Source organism: Bos taurus, chromosome 8 (genome assembly GCF_002263795.3).
Source record: "Bos taurus isolate L1 Dominette 01449 registration number 42190680 breed Hereford chromosome 8, ARS-UCD2.0, whole genome shotgun sequence".
NCBI classification, from domain to species: Eukaryota; Metazoa; Chordata; class Mammalia; order Artiodactyla; family Bovidae; genus Bos; species Bos taurus.
Genome location: NC_037335.1, coordinates 112,292,458 through 112,320,186, shown reverse-complemented (window position 1 = coordinate 112,320,186; position 27,729 = coordinate 112,292,458). Strand labels below are relative to the sequence as shown.

Here is a 27,729-nt window from a genome sequence, read left to right as displayed (position 1 = left end):
GACCCCAGGGGCTTCCTGCTGGTGAGGGGCTGTGCCTGGTCCATCCGGGGACATCCTGGACCCCGTGATGGGCTCGTCCGCATCTCTGCAGGGTGCCTCTCGGCTCAGTTGGAAACCTTTGTGGTTCACTCTGTGCACTTGATGTGACCTCATTGAAACCCACCTTTCCTTGTGTGTAGCCTTGTTATTTCTCAAATAAGTAACTGAATTGTCATGCTTCTTGTTTTGCTTACTCATTAGTGTCCTGTCCTTGGAGACTTCCAAATCCCCTCTGCAGCCTCAACACTTCACTTTAATAACGAGTGACCCCAGTGGTGTTGTCTAGGAAGTGAGTTGTTGCAAAGCAGATGCTGTTAGAAATGAGACTCTGCTGACTAGCTATGTACAAGAATCTGAAAGATGCAACATACCTTAATTTTTAAAATTATACTTTATTTTTAAATAATTGTTGTTGTTTTCAGTCACTAAGTCATGTCCGACTCTTTGCAACCCCATGAACTGCAGCACGCCAGGCTTTCCTGTCTCACTGAGTTTGCTCAAAATTATCTCCATTGAGTCAGTGAAGCTATCTAACCATCTTATTATCCTCCGCCGCCCTCTTCTCGTTTTGCCTTCAATCTTTCCCAGCATCAGAGTCTTTTCCAATGAGCTGGCTCTTCACATCAGGTGACTGAAGTATTGGAGCTTCAGCATCAGGCTTTCCAGTGAATGTTCAGGGTTGATCTCCTTTAGGATGGACTGGTTGGTTCTCCTTGCAGTCCAAGGGACTCTCAAGAGTCTTCTCCAACACCACAGTTCAAAATCGTCAGTTATTTGGTGCTCAGTCTTCTTTATGGCCCAACACTCACATCTATCTGTACATGACCACTGGAAAAACCATAGCTTGACTACACAGACCTTTTCGGCACAGTGATGTCTCTGACTTTTTATGTGCTGCAGTCCACGGGGTCACAAAGAGTCAGACGCAACTGAGTGGCTCAAACTTCTAGGCTGGTCATAGTTCTCCTTCCAAGGAGCAAACATCTTTTAATTTCATGGCTGCAGTCACGTCTGCAGTGATTTTGGAGCCCGAGAAAAGGAAGTCTGTCATTGTTTCCACGTCTTCTGCTTCTATAATATTTTCCATGAAGTAATGGGACTGGATGGCACCATTTTAGTTTTCTGAATATTGAGTTTTAAGGCAGCTTTTTCACTCTCCTTTCTCTCCTCATCAAGAGGCTCTTTAGTTCCTCTTCCCTTTCTGCCGTAAGGGTGGTATCATCTGCATATCTGAGGTTGTTGATATATCTTCCAGCAATCTTGATTCCAGCTTGTGATTCATCCAGCCTGGCATTTTGCATGATGTACTCTGCATCAAAGTGAAAGAGGAGAGTGAAAAAGTTGGCTTAAAGCTCAACATTCAGAAAACAAAGATCATGGCATCTGGTCCCATCAGCTCATGGCAAGTAGATGGGGAAACAGTGGAAACAGTGGCTGACTTTATTTTTCTGGGCTCCAAAATCACTGTAGGTGGTGACTGCAGCCATGAAATTAAAAGACGCTTACTCCTTGGAAGGAAAGTTATGACCAACCTAGACAGCATATTAAAAAGCAGAGACATTACTTTGCCAACAAAAGTCCATCTAGTCAAGGCTATGGTTTTTCCAGTGGTCATGTATGGATGTAAGAGTTGGACTATAAAGAAAGCTGAGCACCAAAGAATTGTTGCTTTTGAACTGTGGTGTTGGAGAAGACTCTTGAGAGTCCCTTGGAAGGAGATCCAATCAGTCCATCCTAAAGGAAATCAGTTCTGAGTGTTCATTGGAAGGACTGACGTTGAAGCTGAAACTCCAATCCTTTGGCCACCTGATCTGAAGAACTGACTCATTTGAAAAGACCCTGATGCTGGGAAAGATTGAGGGCGGGAGGAGAAGGGGACAACAGAGGATGAGATGGTTGGATGGCATCACCGACTCAGTGGAAATGAGTTTGGGTTAGCTCCAGGAGTTGGTGATGGACAGTGAGGCCTGGTGTGCTGCAGTCCATGGGGTCCCAAAGAGCTGGACATGACCGAGTGACTGAACTGAACTGAACTGAACTCTGCGTTTAAGTTAAATAAGCGGGTGACAATATACAGCCTGACACACTCCTTTCTCAAATTTGAACCAGTCTGTTGTCCATGTCTGGTTCTAACTGTTGCTTCTTGTTTTGCATTCAGGTTTCTTGGGAGGCAGGTAAAGTGGTCTGGTATTCCCATCTCTTTAAGAATTCTCCACAGTTTGCTGTGATTCACACAGTTAAAGGCTTTAGAGTAGTCAATGAAGCAGAAGTAGACTTTTTTTCCGAATTCCCTTGCTTTTTCTATGACCCAACAGATGTGGGCGATTTGATCTCTGGTTCCTTTGCCTTTTCTAAACCCAGCTTGTACATCTAGAAGTTCTTGGTTCATTTACTATTGGAGCCTGACTTGAAAGATTTTGAGCATTACGTTGCTAGTGTGTGAAATGAGCACAATGGTACAGTAATTTGAATATTCTTTGGCGTTCCCTTTCTTTGGGATTGGAATGAAAACTGCCCTTTTCCAGTCCTGTGGCCACTGCTGAGCTTTCTAAATGTGCTGGCATATTGAGTGCAGCACTTGAGCAGCATCATGTTTTAGGATTTGAAGTAGCTCAGCTGAATTTCCATGCCTCCACCAGCTTTGTGTTAGTTTTGCTTCCTGAGGCCCCTGTGACGTCACCGTCTGGGATGTCTGGCTCCAGGTGAGTGACCACACCATGACTATCCGGGTCATTAGGATCTCCTTTTGTTCAGCTTCTTCTTAACCTCTCTGCTTCTGTTAGGTCCTTGCCATTTGTGTCGTGCTTGACATTACTGTCATGACAGAAATTTCATCCTTAGTCTCTGTTGCAAGACGGTGGATGCTCCTAGGACTTAAATTTTAGTTCTCACTACTGAAGTCCTCAGGTTTTTATGACAAGCTGAGAATAATCCTGTTCTTGCTGTAAAACAGAAAATGTTCTCAGTAAACCAACTTTGTGAGAGGAAAAGCTTACGTTGCACCAGTGAATGACTTTCTGATCGGCTCCTCTGCGCGGGCCAGCCATATGGTGTTTCGGGTGAACTGTTTCACAATATGCTTGAAATTTCTACTTGAACTCCTTTTCTAAGATATCTTAGTTACATGAGATCAGTTCTCTAAGGATTCAAGCCTAGTTAGGATTAACTCAAGCATACAAAGGTTCTTTTTTAAAAGCTTTGCTAGTTGTAGTGAACAGCGATCTATTAAAAATAGACGTTGCCGTTATTAACTTTCCTGGTATGCTAGTTGGTGGTAGGAATGAAATTTGGTTGTGAGCACAATCGGATTTGTTTTCAGATTGGGGGATTTTGTGTTTTACACGATGATAACCAGGTTTGAATTGTTTGTAGGTGAGTCTGGCGTGTGGCTGGCCCAACCACTGCACCGTGGACCTCCGAACTGTTTATAAATCATGACCGATGACAGCTGATGAAAAGGGACATTAAGATTATCTTAATGTGATTTCCAAGGAGGATTCTGAATTTTAATGAGAAGCTTCCTTGCAGCTTTTAGAAACTATCTATTTGCATGCTGTGCCATGAATCAGATCCAGTTCAAGACAACATACTGATCTGTGCTTCTGTAAATAAATTTGCGTTTGTTATTTGGAATTCAGTATGTTTATAACCTTCACAGGCTATAAGTGGATTCTGGCAATCTTATCTTTTTATTTTATTTCGTGTTGGTAGCTTACTGTTGAGTATTTATAGCCATTCTTGACTACTTTAAGGGCTTTACAAAAGACTGTAATAGTTTTACCACTTATACAGTGATAAGAAAGGATGTCTAATTTGGAGAAGATTTGGATAATAATTATGTTTTACTCTTACATAAAAATAAACACAAGCTTATGAATTACATATATTTAAATTATTTTTAAATTTGACTTTTTGAAGTTTCCCATGCAATGTAATTTTCAGTTCTGTCTTTTGACAGACTTGGTGATGTCACAGTGCATGCGACAGAAAGTGCTGTTTCAAAGCACTTAATGTCAGTGTGGCAGGAGAGAACAGCATTACGGCAACACGAATTGCACACACGTAATTGTCTTTCAAAGAAGCATCGTGAAGAAGGAAAAGACAATGTTTAGAAAAGAGCACCTGGGAACATCTATTTTTGCAGAGAAAGTTCTGCCGCGTGGGCAGCCTGCTCTGTGGCCACCACACCTAGCTCTGTGGACGTGTGTACCTGAGTCACACCTGGGAGCTCAGGAGGTGCGGCTGCCCTGATGTCGAGTCATTAGACACACTTACACACACGCGCACACACACACACCACACACGGGTTCATCATCATTTGTCAAGGTCTACAGTCCATCTAGTCAAGGCTATGGTTTTTCCAGTAGCCATGTGTGGATGTGAGGGTTGGACTATAAACAGAGCTGAGCGCTGAAGAACTGATGCTTTTGAACTGCGGTGTTGGAGAAGACTCTTGAGAGTCCCTTGGACTGCAAGGAGATCCAACCAGTCCATCCTAAAGGAGACCCGTCCTGGGTGTTCATTGGAAGGACTGATGCTGAAGCTGAAGCTCCAATACTTTGGCCACCTGATGGGAAGAACTGAATCACTGGAAAAGACCCTGATGCTGGGAGGGATTGAGGACAGAAGGAGAATGGGATGACAGAGGAGGAGATGGCTGGATGGCATCACTGACACAATGGACATGAGTTTGAGCACCTCTGGGAGATGGTGAAAGACGAGGAGCCTGGGGGCTGCTGTCCATGGGGTCACAAAGTGTTGGACGGGACTGAGTGACTGAACAACAACTACAAAATTTGCCTAGTCTCAGATTCACGACAGAGAATGAGGGGCTCTCCTTTAGTCTCAGATTCACGACAGAGAATGAGGGGCTCTCCTTTAGTCTCAGATTCACGACAGAGAATGAGGGGCTCTCCTTTCACCCTCTCTTCATTCTTTCCGTTTTAAAGAAAATCAGAGGCTCTGTCAGGTGGGGAAGACGTCCTGTAAGGTGCTCGCTGCCTGCTGCCGTCGTGTCTGACGATGGAGTGGAGCGTCCTGGTTGAAGGGCCGCAGCTTCTGCTGGTGTCCTTTGTGTTTGAGAGAGAAGGGGATGAGCTGTCAGAACAAGCAGTTCACCTCCAGTGGGGGTTGAAGGTGTTGGCTTGTGATTCAGAACAAAGTGGTGGGCGCTACGACGTGCCGGAAAGGGATAACGCAGTGAGATGCCCAGCCGGTCAGTCCGCACCTGGTGCGAGGTGTGAGGAGGGGTCAGAAATTCAGGAGCCAAAATGAAGACAGAGGGTGGACACGTAGAAAGTCAGCTTACGTGTTTGTCCTGAAGATTTATTTATTGCTCATCATTGAGCTTTAGAATATAGTCAATTATGGACTTATAGATCAGTATACTGTTCAAAATTATTTGAAATACTTATTATCTCTCTGTAGTTTATTATGCAGTCAGCTTTAAAATTTAATCAGTTTCTATTATTTGGGTTTTAATGTTTTTATTTTGACTTAATTAAATTTTTGAATTTGTAAAAAATTACATTGTGGAAAATTAAAACTATAGACAAGAAAACCCAGAGAATTCTCAATCCAGTCCCTATTCACTCAATCTGGATATTTCCTGCACATGTTGGTAATCATTTTGGTTATTTTCTGGGTTAGTTTATGTTTATGATATTTACTTTTGAAAAATTAATATGTACTTTCTCATTTTCTTATATATCCCTCACCTTACAACGTCATCCTTCAGATGGAAGTTATCAGACGGTGTGTACATGGCGTGGCGCCTCAGCTGGCCTCGAGCAGGCTCCATGCTGGGTGCTGGTGTTCCTCTTGATACCTCAGCTGGCCTTGAGCAGGCTCCATGCTGGAGTGTGGCCGTCCCCTCTTGGTTGCAGAGCAGTCACTGCGTGAAGGTGCGGTGCGTACGTTCAGCAGTCCCCTACTAATGACACTGTTCTTTCCGGGCTTTTGGGAATACAGAAGTGTTGCGGGTAGTATTCCTGCGTCTGTTGTTTTCTGTAGGTGAGGGCGTCTTGAAGTTAGAATCTTTTGAAGAGGCATCACAGGGTTGAATAGTAAAAGCACACTTCACTGGGGGATTTGAGTTTCTCTCCCTGGGGTAGTACGTTTTGCACTTAACTGAACAATTTATTTCCTTCAGGGGTTCACCACTGGAGGCTGTTGTCATGGGTTTATGTGTTTATGGGTCAGAGCTCTGATGCACGGCTTCCCAGCTGGGGCACGGGGCCTGCGCTTCTGCTGACCAGGCGTATTTTCACCTTTACCCGCCTCCTGGTTGTGCCTCCCGTGTGAGCTGTGGGTAGTCTTACCTGCTCTCCTTGTCGGCCTCTAAGCTTTCTGCAAGATGTCCGTCAAATTTTAAAAGCTACAGTTTTCCAGGGGGAATCTGAGATTAGTTCTCTGACTTAATTGTGCAGTCTTTTTCGCTTATCTGTAGTGGAAGTGCTGTGGTACCATCACCTAATTAAACGCTGACTAAACACAGCGCTGATGGTGAAGTCGTTAGAGAAAAGTGTCGCCTAGGCTTCGGGTGGCTAATCCCGCGGACGGCAGGGAAGTCAGGCTGCAGTGGAGCAGGGCCGCAGGTGATGGGACCGCCCCCGGCAGTCCTGGGCAGAGCCTCCGGGGGCTCTGCTGTCCGCCTGTGTTGTCCGCCCAGTGCCTTCTCGGGTGTGAGCACCGCTCTGTGCTGCCGTATCAGCGCACACGTCTTGGAGCTGGTAAATGTGTTTAGAGTTCAGTTAAGGAATCAAGAAACTCCACTGCAGTGTTGTCTCTGGACAATTCATTGAGTGGTGATTTCATTTATTATCATAGCGTTATAAGCAGTAGAGACAAAGTGCAGTGAAGTGGTTCTAAAGCTTACCGTGAAAACTTGAATCTGCATTAGGTAGCCATCTGTCTTTACGTAAAAAAAGTTTGAAAGAATGCTCTTACTGAAATGCTACTCAACCACTGTTTTTAGTACCAACTGATAATAAACAAAGTGAAGACTATTTTTGCGATTCAAAATTATGATGGTTTGCTGACACAATTAGTAAATTCCTTTGAATTTTGATCACATGGTTTGTTCTTGTATACGGTCTCATCGGAGTTTTATTTACATCACGTGAAACTAGCTGTCAAGGTGTTGGGAATGGTTTGGACAATCATTTCTAGAATGCGGGGTTACCCGATACCCATCTACATAGGGATGTTAGCATAAGAATTTCCCCAGCACAATGGAATGATTTTAGCATTGCTTCTTCATTTGTGCTTTGAGTTGCATTTATTTGGAGAATACAAGCTATCTTCATTTCACATCTTAATCCAATTTATGTCCATCATTTTTGTAAGAAAGAGTGATTTCTCTGGTAAGAAATGTGTTATTATGTGACAGAAAAGCCCAGGACTGTTACATTCAGTGCTCTGGGTATTGAATTTTATTTTTAAACATAAACTAATGAGGTGTGTGTGGTTAGTACCACGTGATGGAGTATGTGAACCATTTATTGAAAGTTAAGGGGAAAAAACGTCTAACAGGAAGTTCTCTAATTCAACCTAATATAACATTAGGGTGGAAAATTAGCTGATTTTTCTCATGTAAATTTTCCCAGATAAAGAAACTGTATAGAATTTAGTGTCAAGTATGTACTTCTAACTACCGAAAATTTTCTAAACTAGAACGGTCTCCGAAAGACAAGCTGATTTTCTTGACACTACATTAGCTCGCATTACCAGCACTTCAAATCGGGAAGTGTGATGACGTTAACTGGGAAAATGTAATGCCTTTCTTTTAAGTGACACACGTTAGATTTCCTTCTTTGGTTCTGATTTTACAAATGAACAGACAGGTTTGTTCACAGAGCAAACAGGCAGTTTGGTGGAGGAGTCAGCTAACAGCTTCTGAGTCAGAGCAGGTGGGTCAGGCTGTCCCCCTGGGTTCCAAGTCATGGCCAACGAGGAACATGTCTGAGCGTCCGGGAGGGACATACCTACCCAAGGACCCGATTTAATCAGGCGCATCCTCCTTCCAGGGTCAAGGGTCAAGCCAGGCCTCCCATGGGAAGTAGGGTGGGCAGTGGCCCTGTGTTGGTCTTGCAGGGACGAGACTGCATCAGGGCACGTGCGTTCCACTGAGTGCCTGGCATGTGGGGCAGTTCGGGCATGAATTTAGATCAGCGTGGGAAGTGTGTGGGGGGGTGCCCTGTCCCCGTCCTGGGAGGACCAGATACCTTCTCCCTCCTGGCCTCTGCTTCCCACCCTTGGGTCCAGCCTGCCCGCCAGAGTCTGGGGTCGACAAGGCGCGTCTCATCCAGAGGGTGGAAGCACACCCACAGATCCCCCGGGCGAGTGAGGAGTCAAGGTTTCCTCCAGGAAGAAAGGAAGCCAGAGCAGGAGGAGGAGCCCCCGGGAGGCTGGGGAGCCACAAGGCCCAGCGAGGCAGCAGGGGCGTCCAGCGGGGCAGCAGGGGTGCCCAGCGGGGCAGCAGGGGCGTCCAGCCGGGCCACTGCCGCCAGGGCCTGAGCTCCGACCACGCGCTGGGCTCACACGTGTCTCTGTACGTTTGCGCCGCCTCCAGTGACCTGAGTTGTTTTCCTGACCTCGGGTGTCTGGCCTGTTGCTCAGCTGGGCGCCTGGCTGGTCCACCTTGTCTGCCTGCTTGGACTCAGGAAGGCGAGGTGAAGCTTGGAGCCTCCCTGTGGCCCCTCCAGTGGGGGTGGACGGCCTTGACTCAGGAAGGCGAGGTGAAGCTTGGAGCCTCCCTGTGGCCCCTCCAGTGGGGGTGGACGGCCTTGACTCAGGAAGGCGAGGTGAAGCTTGGAGCCTCCCTGTGGCCCCTCCAGTGGGGGGTGGACGGCCTTGACTCAGGAAGGCGAGGTGAAGCTTGGAGCCTCCCTGTGGCCCCCCTCCAGTGGGGGGTGGACGGTCTTGCTCCTGGAATGTTCTTCTCCATTTGAACAAGGAGAGGTGCTTGAAATCCAGTAACTTGCCTGGGCATGTGGGGTGCACGTCTGGATGATGGTGAATCTATTTTTAAAGCAATTCTCTGCAGTCAGAATGTGCAAATAGATGGTGCTGAGTCTTTGTTTTGAAACATGGAGATTAAAAGGCTTTAATTTTTTGTTAAACACACTGTTTTGTTAAAGTGTAAAATATGAATTTATGCCTCAGGTAGGTAGAAAGTTATCATGAGAATGTTCACAGCATGGGTCATGTCCCCGATCTGATGGCCACGCAAAGGGCTGGTCCATGGTACGTGCTCTTAGGCTGACAGGCCCGACCCCAGTGACCATCCCTCTTGCCGGACAGCACAGTGACCCACGGTGTCCAGAAGCTTGGGTGACGAAGATGCTCTGGGGCCTGTGGGCTCAGTGGTTCCCCAAGACCCCTCATCACTGTGCCCGCCCAGCTCCAGGTGTGGCCACGTCTCTGCTCCACGACCTCTGCTTCTTGACTGGACCCAACAAGTGCTCTCGGGAGCTGGTGCATGAGCTGGGAGGTGGTGCAGAGTAGCTGCAGATGTGGGAAGGGCAGTGTGTAGTCTGCATTAGAGATGGCTCTTGAGGGCAGGGGTCAGCAGGCTCTTCCAGCGAAGGACCTGATGGTGTTTCCTGCTGCGCAGCCTCTGTGGCCGGGACTCTGTCCAGCTCTTGCCAGGACGAGTAGCTGCCTCGTGTGGAGAGTGAAGAACTGGCATCGTGTATGCTAACAAAAATACTCACCAGGAAAGCGTGCCTTCATTTAGCACCTTGTGCAGCAAGATGTGGAAAAGGAAATGGCAGCCCGCTCCAGTAGTCTTGCCTGGGAAATCCCATGGATGGAGGAGCCTGGTGGTCTGCAGTCCATGGGGTCGCTAAGAGTCGGACACAACTGATCGACTTCACTTTCACTTTTCACTTTCATGCATTGGAGAAGGAAATGGCAACCCACTCCAGTGTTCTTGCCTGGAGAATCCCAGGGACGGGGGAGCCTGGTGGGCTGCCGTCTATGGGGTCACACAGAGTCGGACACGACTGAAGCAACTTAGCAGCAGCAGCGAGATGAGTCTCCAGAGAAAGTATTTACCGTGAGATCTCGCTTACACGTGTGATCAAAAAAATAAATAAAACCGAAGCCACACTCACAGAGAACAGGCTGGTGCGAGAGGCAGGGGGTAGAGAGAGAGGTGGTGAACTTGTTTTTTTAATATATAATTTACCAAAAGAAGGCTGGAGAGACATTGTAACCTTGAAAAGGTCGCCGATAGTCAGTGTCTTCCAGAAGTGGACGAGGACAGCGTGCTGGCGAGTCCCTGCTGTTCCGGGTGGTGACCCCGCTCCTGCCGAGGCCGCCCCCCTCTCTCCTTCACCTCCCCCTTCTTTGACATTTTAAAAGCCTCGGTCAGATCAGTCTCTGTAAGAGTCTTGGAGCCCATGCTGACGCTTGCTGTCCAAGTGGGACCTGCGGCCGTGGGCGTGTCCTCCCCGTGTCTAAGGACCGCCGGGGTCAATGGTCACGGTCTGTGCTCAGTGTCCGTCAGTTTCTACTGTATCTTTGGAGCCATGTTACCATCTTTACAGAAGCATCCGGTCCCTCAGGATCGATCCAGTGGCCAAAATCTTTACAAAGGGCCTGTTCCCATCTTACTGTGAGGATATCTGTGCATTACTCGTTTCTGTTAGGAATTTAAGCAAGATGGCTTCATCTCGTTGTAACTACATTCTCACAGAGTGAATCAGTAAGTTTCCACTACCAGATTGGGAAAAAAAGAAGAAACTGACAACAAATAGATTATTGTGGCAAAACATGTGCTTATGGCTGATTCTTCAGAGGAAGTAGATGGCGGCTTCTCCAAGCCTCTTCCTGGAAAACCTTCCCGGGAGGATGTCAGGGGCTGGCCTGCCCTTGACCTCAGAGCTCGGAGCAGCCCCGTCCTTCCTCAGGTCAGCAGCTCCCATCAGGTGGGCTCGTGCTCACGCTTGCTGCTGCTGCGAAGTCGCTTCAGTCGTGTCGGACTCTGCGACCCCACAGACGGCAGCCCACCAGGCTCCCCCGTCCCCGGGATTCTCCAGGCGAGAACACTGGAGTGGGCTGCCATTTCCTTCTCCAGTGCATGGAAGCTTAGTAGCATCCCAACTAGGCATTTGTGCCATTTTCTTTTGTAATATTGTGAGTTAAAATGCAAAGAAATTCAGTGCAGTAAAGAGGAGAACCTGTCTTCTGAGGGACTTAGTTATTGAGTGTCTCAGCCTTATGAATGTTTTGACACTTGCAGCTCAAGTTCAGCTGAACCCTGCTGCATTCAGTAACGACAGCTCGCGGCACCTAGAGTGAGGAGTGTGTGCCTGCTTTATTGTCAGAGTCCTCTCCACGAGATCCCGGGCACACTCGGAACATTTAGACGCCTGGGGCGCATTCCGTTCCCACTGACTGTTTGCTCTTTCCAAATGAGCCCATATTTTGTTTCTACCTTTTTCCAGACTGAAATCCTTATTCAGACTGTTTGCCTGACAGTCACTTGCTCTTTGCAAACCTGCAACTTCCTGGAGAGCATGTGGAACCTGGTGTAGACCGCTTGCTGGAAGCAACGATATCTCCTAGTGCTAATGAGAGTCTTCACTCTCACTTTTGGGGTCAGATAAATCCCTGCTTATAGTATATAAAGACTTGTCTTGATAACTTCAGCAACAGTGTCTGAGTGACTGACAGCTGAATCTGGTAATAACAAATGGTAATTCCTTAATTTTGTTGTGATTGTTTCAATGTCTTTTATGACTTAAATGCGTGTACACGTCTCTTTTTTTTAAGATTTTTCTCACAATTGGATTTCATTTTAAAATGCACTTTAAGGAAGTAGATGTCTATTTTAAATAACACTGAAATGCTTTTTGTGTGTCAAATCCAAGTTATTCAAATGGTATTCCATTTTGTTGAGTCTTTTGATCTTTGGGGCTTATTATAGCAGTCTATTTTTACAGAAATAGAAATAATTCAACAGCATAAGAGTCCTACCTTTTTTCCCTTCAAAAAATGCATCTTAAGTAGGTCTTTATTGACAGATCTCGCTTGTTGCCTTTGACGGCTGTAAAGTCATGGGGATGGATGGTGGGGGTGAATCTGATACCCGAGTGGTAGTTACAAGGTCAGTTTCGCTGATTAAAGTCTGACTCAAATTTTGAAGCCAACGATTAGAGTAGTTTATCTGATGTTTTCCTCGGATCATAGAAACATACAAGCCCTGCCTCTCTCCACCATGGGTAGCGGCTGTGTCTCTGGGCACCTTCCTCCCTGTGGGCAGCAGGCTATGTCTCCGGGCTCTGTCCACCACAGGCAGCAGCTGTGTCTCCGGGCACCTTCCTCCCTGTGGGCAGCAGGCTGTGTCTCCAGGCTCTCTCCACCACGGGCAGTGACTGAGTCTCCGGGCTCCTTCCTCCCTGTGGAAGGACGGGTGTGTGTTTAGACCCCCCGTGTCCATGTGTGGAAAGCTGGCTGGACACTGCCTGCCCACTGCAGAGCCCCGTCAGGCTGTCCTGGGTCGGGGCTCTGGACTGGATGGATAGGGGAGGGTGTCAGTCACGGGGAGCTGAGGTCAGGGGCCCTGGCTCCAGCCCAGAGCTGCCCACGGGCCCCGTGCCGCCCCGAACCCACGGTCGCCCCCTCCCTGCCTTTTGCCTCCAGCCCCCAGGAAGGCTGATCCTTTCTCTTCCTCCTGTTTCCAGCTGGGTCATCCTCAAAGCTCCCTGCCCAGAGAGTCTCCCAGGGAGTTTCCAGACCCTGCTCCTCCTGCCTGTGACGTGTGGGACCCCCGGGCAGTGGTCCCTGAAGCTTGGCCAGGATGCCTCTTTGCGGACCCGCACGTCTCTGAGATCCTGGCCTCAGCCTTTCTCCTCCTTCCTCCCTTCCTCCTCCACAGCTCGGCCCCAGCCCCACCAGCCCCAGCCTCTCCCTGCGGCTCCTATGTCCCCAGGCCCAGAGAAGTCCTGGGGCTCCGTGTGGAGTTTCTCTCCCCTGTTGCCAGCCTCAGGGTGGATCTACTCATCCCGTGAATCTGTTGATGCCAGGGAAGCCCTGTGTCCTCAAAGACAAAGTTCCCTTCTTTGTGTCCCAAATTAAAATAATTTGGATCTTTCCTTGGAAATTGGCATCACACCTGATGGCAGTATCAGTTCACAAGAAGTGACGGAAGCCGTCATTTCCGAGGAGGTAGGACTCATGACAGCGTAGACATCTCGCCCCTCGACTCTTCCGCTGACGATGCCTCCTGGGTGGACAGAGCCCGGCCTCCGAGGTGGACAGAGCTCGACCCTCCGGGGTGGACAGAGCTTGGCCTCCGAGGAGGACAGAGCCCGGCCTCCAAGGTGGACAGAGCCCGGCCTCCGAGGTGGACAGAGCCCGGCCTCCGAGGTGGACAGAGCTCTACCCGGCCTCCAAGGTGGACAGAGCTCGACCCTCCGGAGTGGACAGAGCCTGGCTTCTGGGGTGGACAGAGCCCGGCCTCCAAGGTGGACAGAGCTTGGCCCTCCGGGGTGGACAGATCTCGGTCAGGTGGACAGAGCTCGGCCTCCAAGGTGGACAGATCTCGACCCTCTGGGGTGGACAGAGCCTGGCCTCCGGGGTGGACAGAGCCCGGCCTCCGAGGTGGACAGAGCTCGGCCTCGGGGGTGGATAGAACTCGGCCACCCACAAACGCGATGGTCTCTGAGTTTGCTCCGTGTTCATTTTTATTTTTCTGTCAGCTTTCAGTCAACGAGGCAGGTGGATTTTCAGCTGGTGCCGATGTTCATTTGAACTCAGAGGTTTACGGAAAGCGGGTGGGCGCGCGTTGTCAGGAGCCCCGGAGGTGTGGTCCCTGCAACGCTGCCCTCTCCCCAGGCCCCCGTCCCTCCGCCCGGAGCCATGTGCATCACCCTCAGCGGGTGCTTGGACGGAGAGCGTTCAGCCGGAGTGCGTGTGACGGTTTCTCCCACGTAGTTTTGCTTTTTGTGCCTTGTTAGGAAAGCCTTCCTAAGCCAAGAATATATTTATTGAAATCTTCAATTCATCTTTAACACACCTGGAATAGAGTAAGGGTCCAGCTTACAGCTTCCTCTTGGAGTTCATCGTTGTCCCGATGGTGTTTATTTTTTGTTCCTCACCGTCAGCGACGCCTGCCAGCACCCGAGGGACTCCTGCTGGGCTCTCCTGTGTTCTTGTGGTCGTTTTTCCAAACTCTGTGTCATTTCCCCCCACAATTTCAATTATTATAAATCGACAGTGCTGTATTCCTTCAAGGACAAGATGCAGTGAACACCAACATACCCTGCTGTTTCATGTTCGACTATGAAGAGTAAGGCTGCCAACGAAATGTTGAAAGAACATCCTTTGTAATGCACTCCTTGACTTCATAGACGCTAAATTATGAACAAAAATCCATGTTAGAACCAGTGGCAAACCTCCCACCACTTCCTTTCTGGCAGCGCTGCAGCTGCTGCTGGCCTTGTTTTCCCTTTAATCAGGGTCTTTCTGTCAAGGTCTAGACTGATTCACGTTCTGGGTGGAATACAGAGACTGTGTAGACCAGTTTGGGGACAGTTTCCCATCCACAGGCGTTTCTCTATTTAATCAGTATTTCTTTGGTATTTTTCAATGAAGGATTAAATTTTCTCATTTTAAGTACGCATGTTGTTTTGCATATTCTTGAATATCTAATGATTTAGGGGGAGAAATATTCTCAAATTTTTTTCTCCTGGTTCTATTGTATAAAGGCATGAGTCATACTGATAGAGTTCACTTTTATCCATCCGTATTTCTAGACGTCCATAATTTCTCAGATGTCTGTACGTTTCTCTGGCCCTATTTATGGACATTATCATCATCTGTGAATATTGTTAATGTTGTAAACTGTTTATGCCCTTAGGAGTCTTTTTCCCTGCCTCAAGGTGGGCAAAGGTAAACCGAGAAGTTTGAATCCCAGCGGGGCACTGAGAATTCTAGCATCTCACCTTCTAGAGTGACATTTACTGAGAGGTTGCAACCAGCCTCTCTGTTACAGACTCACAAAATTAGTGAGCATCTCTCTCAGCCTCCAGGAGGAAGTTTTCCATGTTCAACACAGAATCACCGATGCTCTGAGTCTCATTTAGAGGTTTCCCGGAAGGTCGGGGAAGGTGCCTTTTATTAGAAGGCTTCGTTGTGAATGACGTTTGTCAGGTGTCTTTCGAGGCTTGTTTGCGATCCTGCAAGAGTCTCCGTGCTCTGAGCTGTGGTGTGGGGGCTCCCAGGAGCCCCATCCTCCTGCCCCGGGTGGTCCTGCCCCACCTCCATCTCGGGCTGGGCGTGTGTCCACAGCCCTGGGCAGGCAGTGACGATGCTGACTTACAGAAAAAGCGGCCCCAGTTTTGGGCAGGCTCTTCCTCTCTCGGGTCAGCCTTTTGGGGGACGCCTGCTGTGAGCGGCCAGGGGGAGGCGGCCTGGGCGCAGCCCAAGGTCTGCTGCTGGCAGCATGGGAGCAGCTGGGGGCCGACCTGCCACCCGAGCTGACTCCCACTCGACTGCCGTCCCCACGAGTGACTGCGGCCTCAGGAGGCCCACAGAGAAGCGCCAGGCAGGCCCCTCCAGATCCCAGGAGCCCTGAGGTTTGGGGGGTCTCACTAGGCCCTGGTGGGTGAGTGTTACGCAGAGTAAATGACACTGACATTCAGGTGAAAAGCTACATTCCCTTCCTTGTTCATTGCTCGAGACGTGTTTTCATTTTTATATTTTTCTGTGTCTGGTTTGATAATATTTTCTTTAGGATGTTTGCATTTATGTTCAAGAAGGTGATAGATAAGTTAATTTACTTTGTTACAACTTCCTTCCTGGGTTTTTGTGTCCAGCTTGGCTTGGGTTTATACAAGTTAAATGGTGTTCCTTTTTAGTTTTTCCTCAAAGACGGTGAATTTTTTTTTCTTGAAATATGTGGAATTCACTGATGAAGCTGTATAGCCCTAGAGTTTACTTTGTAAAAGAATTCTAACGGTGGATTCAGCTTTTAAAACAAATGTAGTAATATTTGCATAAAAACGGTGATGAACAAGAGTAACCGGGTGGGTGTGGCTGTTCCAATAAAACTTTATTCACAAAAACAGGCCCTTGGCTACCCTGAGATTAGATCAATTTTCAACAGCTTTTTAAAAATAAAAATGCATTGAAAGATGTAAATATTCTCTGAAACACCATTTCAAAGAGCTGTAACTTCATTATCCATTCAAAATACATTCTTATTTCCACTGTGATTTTTAAAAATTTTTTTATGGTTTCTTATTCATTTATTTATTTAATTGGAGGCTAATTACTTTATAATATTGTGGTGGTTTTTGCCATCCATTGACATGAATCAGCCACGGGTGTACGTGTGTCCCCCATCCCAAAACCCCTCCCACCTCCCTCCCCATCCCATCCCTCAGGGTCGTCCCAGAGCACCGGCTTTGCGGGCCCTGTTTCATGTGTCAAACTTGGACTGGCGATCTGTTTCACATATGGTAACATACATGTTTCAGTGCTATTCTCTCAAATCATCCCACCCTCGCCTTCTCCCACAGAATCCAAAAGTCTGCTCTTTATATCTGTGTCTCTTTTGCTGCCTCACATACAGGATCATCATTACCATCTTTCTAAATTCCATATGTATGCGTTAGTATACTGTATTGGTGTTTTTCTTCCTGACTTACTTCACTCTGAATAATAGGCTCCAGTTTGATCCACCTCATTAGAACTGATTCAAATGTATTCTTTTTAATGGCTGAGTAATACTCCATTGTGTATATGTACCATAGCTTTCTTATCCATTCATCTGCTGATGGGCATCTAGGTTGCTTCCATGTCCTGGCTATTATAAACAGTGCTGCGATGAACATTGGGGTACACGTGTCTCTTTCCCTTCTGGTTTCCTCAGTGTGTATGCCCAGCAGTGGGATTGCTGGATCATAAGGCAGTTCTATTTCCAGTTTTTTAAGGAATCTCCACACTGTTCTCCATAGTGGCTGTACTAGTTTGCATTCCCACCAACAGTGTAAGAGGGTTCCCTTTTCTCCACACCCTCTCTAGCATTTATTGCTTATAGACTTTTGGATCGCAGCCATTCTGACTGGTGTGAAATGGTACCTCATAGTGGTTTTGATTTGCATTTCTCTGATAATGAGTGATGTTGAGCATCTTTTCATGTGTTTGTTAGCCATCTGTATGTCTTCTTTGGAGAAATGTCTGTTTAGTTCTTTGGCCCATTTTTTGATTGGGTTGTTTATGTTCTGGTATACATAAGCTGCTTGTATGTTTTAGAGATTAGTTCTTTATCAGTTGCTTCATTTGCTATTACTTTCTCCCATTCTGAAGGCTGTCTTTTCACCTTGCTTATAGTTTCCTTAGTTGTGCAAAACATTTTAAGTTTAATCAGGTCCCATTTGCTTATTTTTGCTTTTATTTGCATTACTCTGGGAGGTGGGTCATAGAGGACCCTGCTGTGATTTGTGTCCGAGAGCGTGATTCTTGCACCTTTGGCCTGTGGAGGTTTAGACGTTTATTAATTTCATTGAGAAGGAGCTTTGGTGTTCTCTTTAGATGCTCACTTTCCGCTGTAGAGAATGTGAGGACACAGTCCTCAGTGAATCACAACCAGTGAATCTGATCCTGTGAAAAAATTTCATATTGGAGTATTTTTAAAAATTTTTTATTTAGTCGCTAAGTCATGTCTGACTCGTTTGCGACCCCATGAACTGTAGCCCACCAGGCTCCTCTGTCCATGGGACTTTCCAGGCACGAATACTAGGGTGGGCTGCCATTTCCCTCTCCAGGTCCCTCCTGACCCAGGGTGGAGCCCACGTCTCGCGCGCTTGCAGGCAGAGTCTTGGCTGCTGAGCCCCCCGCGCAGCCCCAGGTTCAAGAGCAGCTGCCTCACGTGTTGTGTGTGTGTTAGGGAAACAGCAAAGTGGTTCAGTTTCCCGTCTAGATCACTGAGAGATACTGGGTTATAGTTCCCTGAACAGCAGTCTCCGTTGGTTATCTACTGTATATACAGCAATGTTGGTGATATATAATGCTGTTTTGATCCGAGACATGTATTAAATATTCTGTTTTTATCTGCAGTGAAGGTCTTTTAGCAGGAATCTCAATCCCACTCAGTTATTGTAAGAGGAACTCACACCGCATTACCGTTTCTTTGTTCTCAGTGTGCAGTTCCTTCAGCAGGAAAAGCTCTGTGTTGACCACGGATCGGCGTCCACTGCCCTGCCCTTGGGCCCCGTGTGTCCCACTCTTTCTGCTCCAGCCTCACTCCCACCGGCGCTCAGCTGCCGGGGCCTGGTCGGTGCTGAGCCCCCCAGGGCCCCGGCCGGCGCTCAGCCCCCTGGGCCTGGCTGGGGCTCTGCAGGCCCTGGGACTGTCCTCTGGTCCTGGGCGGTGGACCAGACCCCGACAGCCTCGCCAAGCATCCTACCTGCCCTCTCCCTCCCCCAGGTGCCAGGCTGTGTCCGAGGCCATGCTGGCCAGAGCTCTGTGCAGGCCCCGGGGGATGGGGTGGCTGTTCCAATGGTCTCCCGTGACCTGTGCCGCCCACTGACCAGGCCCCGCTCAGCCTGGGGCACGTCTGACTCCACATGGAGGAGTCAACTTCTCTAGTTTATCCGGGATGACTTTCTGACTCATCCATTCTTCACTTGCTAAAAACATGTTTTATACAAATCCTATAAAAACTGATCAGGAAGAAATATTTTAAAAATCCCACGATTTTGTTGAACTGTGGTGTTGGAAGAGACTCCTGAGAGTCCCTTGGGCTGCAAGGAGATCCAACCAGTCCATCCTAAAGGAGATCAGTCCTGAATATTCATTAGAAGGACTGATGCTGAAGATGAAACTCCAATACTTTGGCCACCTGATGTGAAGAACTGACTCCTTAGAAAAGATCCTGATGCTGGGAAAGATTGAGGGCAGGTGGAGAAGGGGACGACAGAGGATGAGATGGTTGGATGGCATCACGGACTCAATGGACATGAGTTTGGGTAGACTCCAGGAGTTGGCGATGGACAGGGAGGCCTGGTGTGCTGCAGTCCATGGGGTCGCAAAGAGTCAGACATGACTGAGCGACTGAACTGAACTGAATCAAAGCCTTGTTAGACGTGTGGGTGTGTGGTGAACACACAGCTTTTTTCAGAGTCAGGCGCGTTTCGCCAGGGTCCCTGCTCTCTGCCCTCATGCCTCCCACCTCTGCTCTGTTTCAGACTAAAACTGGGATCGCCTTGTTGCACGACGAAGTGTCTGGCCACGCCTATGACGTCCGCCTGAAGCTGACGAAAGAGGTACTGACAATTCAGAAACAGGATGTCATCTGTGTTAGTGGCAGCGGTCCCAGTGCAAACGTAAGTGCCTCCGTGTCTGCAGCCCCAGGGCTTGTCTAGACCGTGTCACGCGGATCCACGAGAGGGGCTCCCGGGGGTCCTGCGGGACATGGCCGGATGGACCTCAGCCCTGTCCAGGTGCCCACGTTGCTGCAGAGCAAAGTACCTTTCCAAGTTCACATTGTTTGGTCTCTCGGTGGCTTTCTTAATTTCTTTATTAATATATTTTCCTTGAGGAGCTTTATATTAAAAACATCCCCAGACAGCACACCATGAGACTGAGCATATTCTCATGGGAAACTAGAAAGCTGTGATGAGCAAGTTCGTCTCCTTCCTGAAGGAGTAATAACTCCAGGGTTTCTGCCCGGAACCACAGGCAGAGAAAGTATAGCATGTGCTCTTCAGCGTCCACCTGTCCTTGCCTCCATGGATGCAAATAGAGTTTTCACATAAAGCTTGGTCCTTCTTGGCTTCAGTTATAAGTGAAATGTTCTTAAAGGTAAGAAACATGTATTGGATGTTTTAGAATATTGAATAAAGATTAGGAAATAATGGTTTTTCAAGTTTTATCTCCAAATTTAACTTGAGACTACTGCAGATGATGTATTAAATATATAACACGTTATATTTGAAGTTTCCTATTTTCCTCCCAGTGGGCTTAAGTGGCTATGGATACATTCTGGAAGAATTCTGGAAGTACCCCAAGGTCTGCCATCCCCAGGTGGGCTGGCTCTTCTAGGGGCGCTGGAGACCCCTTGTTTGTGGGATTTCTGAGTCCTTGTAACCTTTACCGCAGAGATGATGTGGGCAGGATGCTTCCACCTGGTCTGTCCACAGTCCTGTGGTCAATGTGCTATCATCAGGGCGCGCCATGACCTTGCCTCCATGTCCTCACAAGCATGTCTCCCCCTAGATGGCGTCCTCCTCCTTCTGTCCTGGAGCCCAAGGCTGCCCCCCCACCCAGGTCCTGCCCCCATTCTGGCTGCGGGCCTGGGTTGAGGGCATCCCCTGCACATCCAGGGTGGTGGAGCCTCACAATGAGGGTGGGAGACAGGACGCTCCCCCTGGATCCTCAGGCCCTGGTTCTGCATCTCAAGGACACCCCCACCCCACCCCATGGATCCTGCAAAGCCGCCTCCTCTAGCTCTTAGAAGAGTCCCTTGGAGCCAAGAGTGCCCCTCTCCAACAGGCAGGGCGGCCTCCTGCTCAGCTGCACAAGACCTTCCCTTTGCTGATTATCTTCTACGTGTTCTCAGGACCATGGGTCGTGGGTGGAGAGGGATCAGGAGGAAGCAGCCAGGGTGATTCTGTAACCACTTAAAAGTGTCACCTTTCTTAATGGTGAATTTGAAATCAGTAGAAAGTTTCAGATAAGTTATAGTAAAAACAGGTAATGTTTCTATACTATAGTGTCCAGTTCAGTCGTGTCTGACTCTTTGCGACCCCATGGATTTCAGCTCACCAGGTCTCCCTGTCCATCACCAACTCCCAGAGTCCACTCAAACTCTTGTCCGTTGAGTTGGTGATGCCATCCAACCTTCTCATCCTCTGTCATCCCCTTCTCCTCCTGCCTTCAATCTTTCCCAGCATTAGGGTCTTTTCACATGAGTCAGTTCTTCGCATCAGGTGGCCAAAGTATTGGAGTTTCAGCTTCAGCATCAGTCCTTACAATGAACATTCAGGACTGATCTCCTTTAGGATGGACTGGTTGGATCTCCTTGCAGTCCAAGGGACTCTCAAGAGTCTTCTCCAACACCACAGTTCAAAAGCATCAATTCTTCAGCGCTCAGCCTTCTTCACAGTCCAACTCTCACATCCATACATGACCACTGGAAAAACCATAGCCATGACTAGATGGACCTTGGTCAGCAAAGTAATGTCTCTGCTTTTCAATATGCTGTCTAGGTTGGTCATAGCTTTTCTGTTTCCACTGTTTCCCCGTCTATTTTCCATGAAGTGACGGGACGAGATGCCATGATCTTCTTTTTTTGAATGTTGAGTTCTAAACTAGCTTTTTCACTCTCCTCTTTCACTTTCATCAAGAGGCTCTTTGATCCCTCTTCACTTTCTGCCATCTGCATGTCTGAGGTTATTGATATTTCTCCAGGCAATCTTGATTCCAGCTTGTGCTTCATCCAGCCCGGCATTTCTCATGATGTAGTCTGCACATAAGTTAAATAGCAGGGTGACAATATACAGCCTTGATGTACTCCTTCCCCAATTTGGAACCAATCTGTTGTTTCATTTCTGGTTCTAACTGTTGCTTCTTGACCTGCATACAGATTCCTGTGTATTGTCCAAGAAAAATAAATTATACTTTTTAGAATTCATTGTCAGATTCTCTGCCCAAGGTTACCTTCTTGATGAAAATTATTGGTTCCTTCATAAGAAAAGTGGGTGTATGTTCATAAATTTATGTTTATGGTTTCAAGTGATTTATTGGTGCCTGAAGCTTGATGTTGGAATTGCCTGCTGTATATCAAAGGGTGGTTTCCGAGGTTATGTTGTCAGCCTCCTGGCTCCATCTTTACTGATCTCTGCTGCTTCCAGAGGAAGCCTCATTTGTAGGAAAGGAGTGAAATATTCTTGAATCGACGTGTGTATCTGGGCTGGGTAATTGTGAGGTGGACTCAGAGGACGTTTTTGGACCAAGAAGAACATGTTCAGCTCCTGAGATCAGAATGCCTTCTCTACACCAGACTCAGAATCCCACTGGAATTCAATCCCACTGATTGGAGAAACAGTTGAAACCTGTGTTCCTCACAAATAAAACTAAAACTAAAAATAAAACTAACTTTGACCTGAGAATTTATCATGTGTTTGGAGAATGAAAAAGACAACTTCCAGCAACAGTCATGGCTATTTCTACAGATCATGCAGCACCTCTGGGGGTGTCAGGACACAGTGATTCTCTTATGTTCATATTGCTGAGTGTTTCAATGTTAACCTCCAACAGGAAACCTGATGGAGAGCACTTATTTTCCATCATCTAAAATTACTCTGAGTTGCAGGAGAGGGAGATGGAATAATTATTCCCCAGCTGATCAGCAGCAGAAATGAGTGTGGATTTCACACCTCACTGAACCCTGAGTCCCTATGTGGGTCCCAGGAGATGAAAAACGCATCACTGGATTCAACACACACTTACTGCGTCTCCCCGTCCGTGACTGATGCTGAAGCTCCAATACTTTGGTCACTTGATGGGCAGAACCAACTCTTAGGAAAAGACACTGATGCTGGGAAAGATCGAGGGCAGGAGGAGAAGCGGATGACAGAGGATGAGATGGTTGGATGGCCTCACCGACTCAATGGACATGAACTTGAGTAAACTCTGGAAGATGGTGAAGGACAGGGAGGCCTGGCATGCTGCAGTCCCCGGGGTTGTAAAGAGTCGGACACGACTGAGCATCTGAACAACACCACCACCCATGTGAGATCAGGCAGGGGTCGGCTTGTCACTGGGGCCGCAAGGCCTGTCAGAGTCTAAGGGCAGACACCCCACTCCTGCGGGGGTGGCTCACACTGGTGCTTTCAATTCCAAGGTCAGCTTTCTTAACAGAAATAATGCTGCTGACTGATCCTTACATTTCGAGCTCTGTTGTCAGTGGGAGGTTCATGCTTGCTTCACAACCAACAGGCTCTGTGACGAGGACTTGCTCACAAGTGAGACTGGAGGGGATCTGGTTCTCTTGGAACCTGACCCAGTTGCACTGAGCTTTACACCTTGGGTTGCACTTACACTCTTTATTGTCTGTTTGAGAAGACAGGATTAAGGAGTAGACCTCTATTAGTGTTCGTGAAACTGCTGAAAAAATAAGCACTGTATCTGTCCTGGGTGGATGTTCTTATCAGGAAAGAGGGAGAGAAAGCTGAGTTTACCCTTTTATAAAACCCACAGATTCTCAGACCTGCTGATTCAACATCAGAGTCTAGAATTGGCGATTTTATATTTCATTTGTATTCCTGTCTCTTCCAATCAACATGGCACTCCGAATAGTTAAATCTCTGGGTTTTCTGTCCTTTATCGAGCCCACAGAAATGGTATGGACCTAACAGAAGAGGTGGCAAGAATACACAGAAGAACTGTACAAAAAAGATCTTCACGACCCAGATAATCACGATGGTGTGATCACTCACCTAGAGCCAGACATCCTGGATTGTGAAGTCAAGTGGGCCTTAGAAAGCATCACTACAAACAAAGCTAGTGGAGGTGATGGAATTCCAGTGGAGCTATTTCAAATCCTGAAAGATGATGCTGTGAAAGTGCTGCACTCAATATGCCAGCAAATTTGGAAAACTCAGCAGTGGCCACAGGACTGGAAAAGTTTTTATTCCAATCCCAAAGAAAGGCAATGCCAAAGAATGCTCAAACTACCGAACAATTGCACTCATCTCACATGCTAGTAAAGTAATGCTCAAAATTCTCCAAGCCAGGCTTCAGCAAATACGTGAACCGTGAACTTCCAGTTGTTCAAGCTGAGTTTAGAAAAGGCAGAGGAACCAGAGACCAAATGGCCAACATCCGCTGGATCATCGAAAAAGCAAGAGAGTTCTAGGAAAATATCTATTTCTGCCTTATTGACTATGCCAAAGCCTTTGACTGTTTGGATCACAGTAAACTTTGGAAAATTCTGAAAGAGATGGGAACACCAGACCACATGACCTATCTCTTGAGAAACCTATATGCAGGTCAGGAAGCAACAGTTAGAACTGGACATGGAACAACAGACTGGTTCCAAATAAGAAAAGGAGTTATGTTAAGGCTGGATATTGTCACCCTGCTTATTTAACTTCTATGCAGAGTACATCATGAGAAACCGTGGGCTGGAAGAAGCACAAGCTGGAATCAAGATTGCTGGGAGAAATATCAATAACCTCAGATATGCAGATGACACCACCCTTATGGCAGAAAGGAAAGAGGAACTAAAAAGCCTCTTGATGAAATTGAAACTGGAGAGTGAAAACGTTGGCTTAAAGCTCAACATTCAGAAAACAAAGATCATGGCATCCGGTCCCATCACTTCATGGGAAATAGATGGGGAAACAGTGGAAACAGTGTCAGACTTTATGTTTTTGGGCTCCAAAATCACTGCAGGTGGTGATTGCAGCCATGATATTAAAAGACGCTTACTCCTTGGAAGGAAAGTTATGGCCAACCTAGATAGCATGTTCAAAAGCAGAGACATTACTTTGCCAACTAGTCAAGGCTATGGTTTTTACAGTGGTCATGTATGGATGTGAGAGTTGTATTGTGAAGAAAGCTGAGCGCCAAAGAATTGATGCATTTGAACTGTGGTGTTGGAGAAGACTCTTGAGAGTCCCTTGGACTGCAAGGAGATCCAACCAGTCCATCCTAAAGGAGATCAGTCCTGAGTGTTCTTTGGAAGGACTGATGCTGAAACTGAAATTCCAGTACTTTGGCCACCTCATGCGAAGAGCTGACTCATTGGAAAAGACTCTGATGCTGGGAGGGATTGGGGGCAGGAGGAAAAGGGGACGACAGAGGGTGAGATGGCTGGGTGGCATCACTGACTGGATTCACATGAGTTTGGGTGAACTCCGGGAGTTGGTGATGGACAGGGAGACCTGGCGTGCTGCAGTTCATGGGGTCGCAAAGAGTCAGACACAACTGAGCGACTGAACTGACTGACGGGGTTTTCTAATTATCTCCTAAAGAGAGAATGTGCTTTGCCATATGAAGAAGCTGGCTTGTTATGTTTCAGACTTTTTGTTTAGATTGCTTTATGTTTATGGTTGTGTCTGTACATTTGACTTATTTTATTTTTCTAAATTGTAAGGTTACATTTGTGGCTTGAATGAATGCGGTGATGGAGTAAAAAGTAGTGACAGGAAGAAAGAATTGAAAAGATCTCTGTGTTGTATCTGGCACTTTAAGTCATTGCACATTTATGGCTGAAATGTATTTTAGAGAACTCCATACCTTCGGTTTGGGAAGAAACGGCAGAAGTTGTTGGTGAGCTCACAGGGTTCATTACGGGGTTGCGGCAGCACGTAGCTGCTGCTCTGCTGCCTGAGGATCTAGTGCTGCCTGTCACTTCTCAAGGTCGCACCCGGAGCAGCGAGAGGAGAGAAGGGCAGGCGGCGCGAGACACTGGCAATTCTGGCGACAGTTCACCGTGTGAGCCCAGCTGGACCAGTCTCTGGACTGGTGTTTGCTGCCCAGCTTGAGCTGGGCAACATGGGGAGAGCGGACCTCAGGAGGAGGCCCTGGGCTGAGCCAGGGGAAACGACTGACCGTAGTCCGTCCACCCAGAGGGAGGAGGTCCCAAGTCACACGGGGAGAGAGTGAGCTTGAAGACAGTGCCCCCCGCGAAAGAATTCTTGCCTGGCCAGCGTTGGCTTCTGAAGGAGGAGGGACAAAGCCAGGCAAACGCCCCTGAGGACACTCATCCCGACCGCCCCTCACTCGGGTCTCGTGCTGTGGTTCACGCTTCCCGTGCGGCCTGAAGATCCTCCTGCTGAAAATGCAGTCAGGTGGTGTCAGGTTCAGGGGGCCCTGGTGCACGCAGGCCTGGTGCAGGCCTTCTGGAGGAACATGCACGCTCTCCACCGGGGCCTGAGAGGACTCCCAGTCCGGGTTCTCGCCAGGGAAGAAAGCCACCGCGAGCGGAGGTGCAGAGGTGGGTCTGCAGAGACGTCGAGCTGTGAGAGCCAAGTGCGTCACGTGAAGGGCGTGTGTTCACTGTGTCTGAAGACTAAACAGAAGGTTCTAACAGTCTGACAGAGGAAGGAGAGATTGTATACAGCGATCCAGCCTTTGTGAAACCAGCGAAAGCGAATAAAGAAAATAAATGAAATTGGAATCTCAGTGTACCAGTTAGATAACATCTGGAAACAAAAAGCCAGAGCTGCAAAGTAGATCTAAAGAAATCTCAGGAATGAAAACCACGAGCTAGAGAAGACAGGTGAGTGGTTAGGGGGCCCTGGCGCAGCAAGGGAGCTGGCGGTTGTAGTGATGGAGACGCAGAGGGCAGATGGGACACGGGAGCCAGGACCCGACGCCGGCGAGCCCTGAGTTGGTGGAGGACATGGGTATGGGACCCCCAAAGGCCCCGGGGGACACCTGCTCTCCCCGTCTGTCCCCCGAAGGCCCTGGGGGACACTTGCTGTCCCCGTCCATCTCCCGAAGGCCCTGGGGGACACCTGCTCTCCCCGTCCGTCCCCCGAAGGCCCTGGGGGACACCTGCTCCCCCCGTCCGTCCCCCGAAGGCCCTGGGGGACACCTGCTCTCCCGTCCGTCCCCCGAAGGCCCTGGGGGACACCTGCTCTCCCCTTCCATCCCCCGAAGGCCCTGGGGGACACCTGCTCTCCCCGTCTGACCCCCGAAGGCCCTGGGGGACACCTGCTCTCCCCGTCCATCCCCCGAAGGCCCTGGGGGACACTTGCTGTCCCCGTCCATCCCCCGAAGGCCCTGGGGGACACCTGCTCTCCCCGTCCATCCCCCGAAGGCCCTGGGGGACACCTGCTCCCCCCGTCCGTCCCCTGAAGGCCCTGGGGGACACCTGCTCTCCCGTCCGTCCCCCGAAGGCCCTGGGGGACACCTGCTCTCCCCGTCCGTCCCCTGCTCCTCTGGCCCATGATGAGGGACCTCAGGCAGGTCCTGGGGCGTCTGCTCCTGTTTCTCTTCTGGAATCGCTTGTGTCCTGTGTGCTTGGCCTTCTTCACAGGTTTTGTCCCGCTCGTATCACAGATCTACAGAGTGATCAGAGAAATTAGAATCGGGCCCAGAACCTTTCTCTCTGTGTTCTGGGCACTTTGTATGCTGGCCCCGAGCCAACCTCAAGGCTTGTGACTGACTGACTGGCTTACTTTGAGTTGGGAGAAACCCTGCTTGTGGCAATCGCCAGCTAGCCCTGTACACGTGCTGTTGAGGAGTCAGTCCTGTTTGAAGTCTGCATGCCTTAGAGGGGCCACCGCCCTTTTCCTTGGGTGGGTCATTTCCAGAAGAATTGTTTCCACAGGCAAGGACTGGTGATAGTTGGGGGGGCCTGCATGTAAATGGGTCCGAAAGACACAGAAGGGGTCCTGGAGAGCAGGGGTCGGTCCTGAGGGGGGACCTGGGCGCCGCCGGTGGGTGGAGGCGGGAGCTGAGGGTTTAACCGGGAGGCCAGTCTCATGGTCTCTGAGGAGGGCGGACAGCGTTTTCACAACAAGTGGAGGATGGATTGTCAGCGAGTTCTTAGGAATTTCCCAGCTGCCGGGACATCGGCGACTCTGACTCTTGTGGAATTTGCCCTGGTCCTGGCCCTCAGCACCGTGCATTCGCCCAGTAAATGTGTGTGGACTCAATCCATAGTCTTCTTCTCTTCAACAAGGACAGATTGGCTTTGAGAACATGAAAACCTTGAGA

At 48.5% G+C, this 27,729-nt stretch overlaps 1 protein-coding gene across 1 annotated transcript in view; it reads left to right on the top strand.

The window, feature by feature from the left end:
* SNTG2 (syntrophin gamma 2) overlaps positions 1 to 27,729 on the top strand; it is a 120,155-nt gene that overhangs the window by 26,652 nt on the left and 65,774 nt on the right. Inside the window, exon 2 of the mRNA XM_059889545.1 lies at positions 19,242 to 19,379. Within this exon, the coding sequence (XP_059745528.1) occupies positions 19,242 to 19,379 (138 nt within the window). The remainder of the gene's footprint in view (positions 1 to 19,241; positions 19,380 to 27,729) is intronic.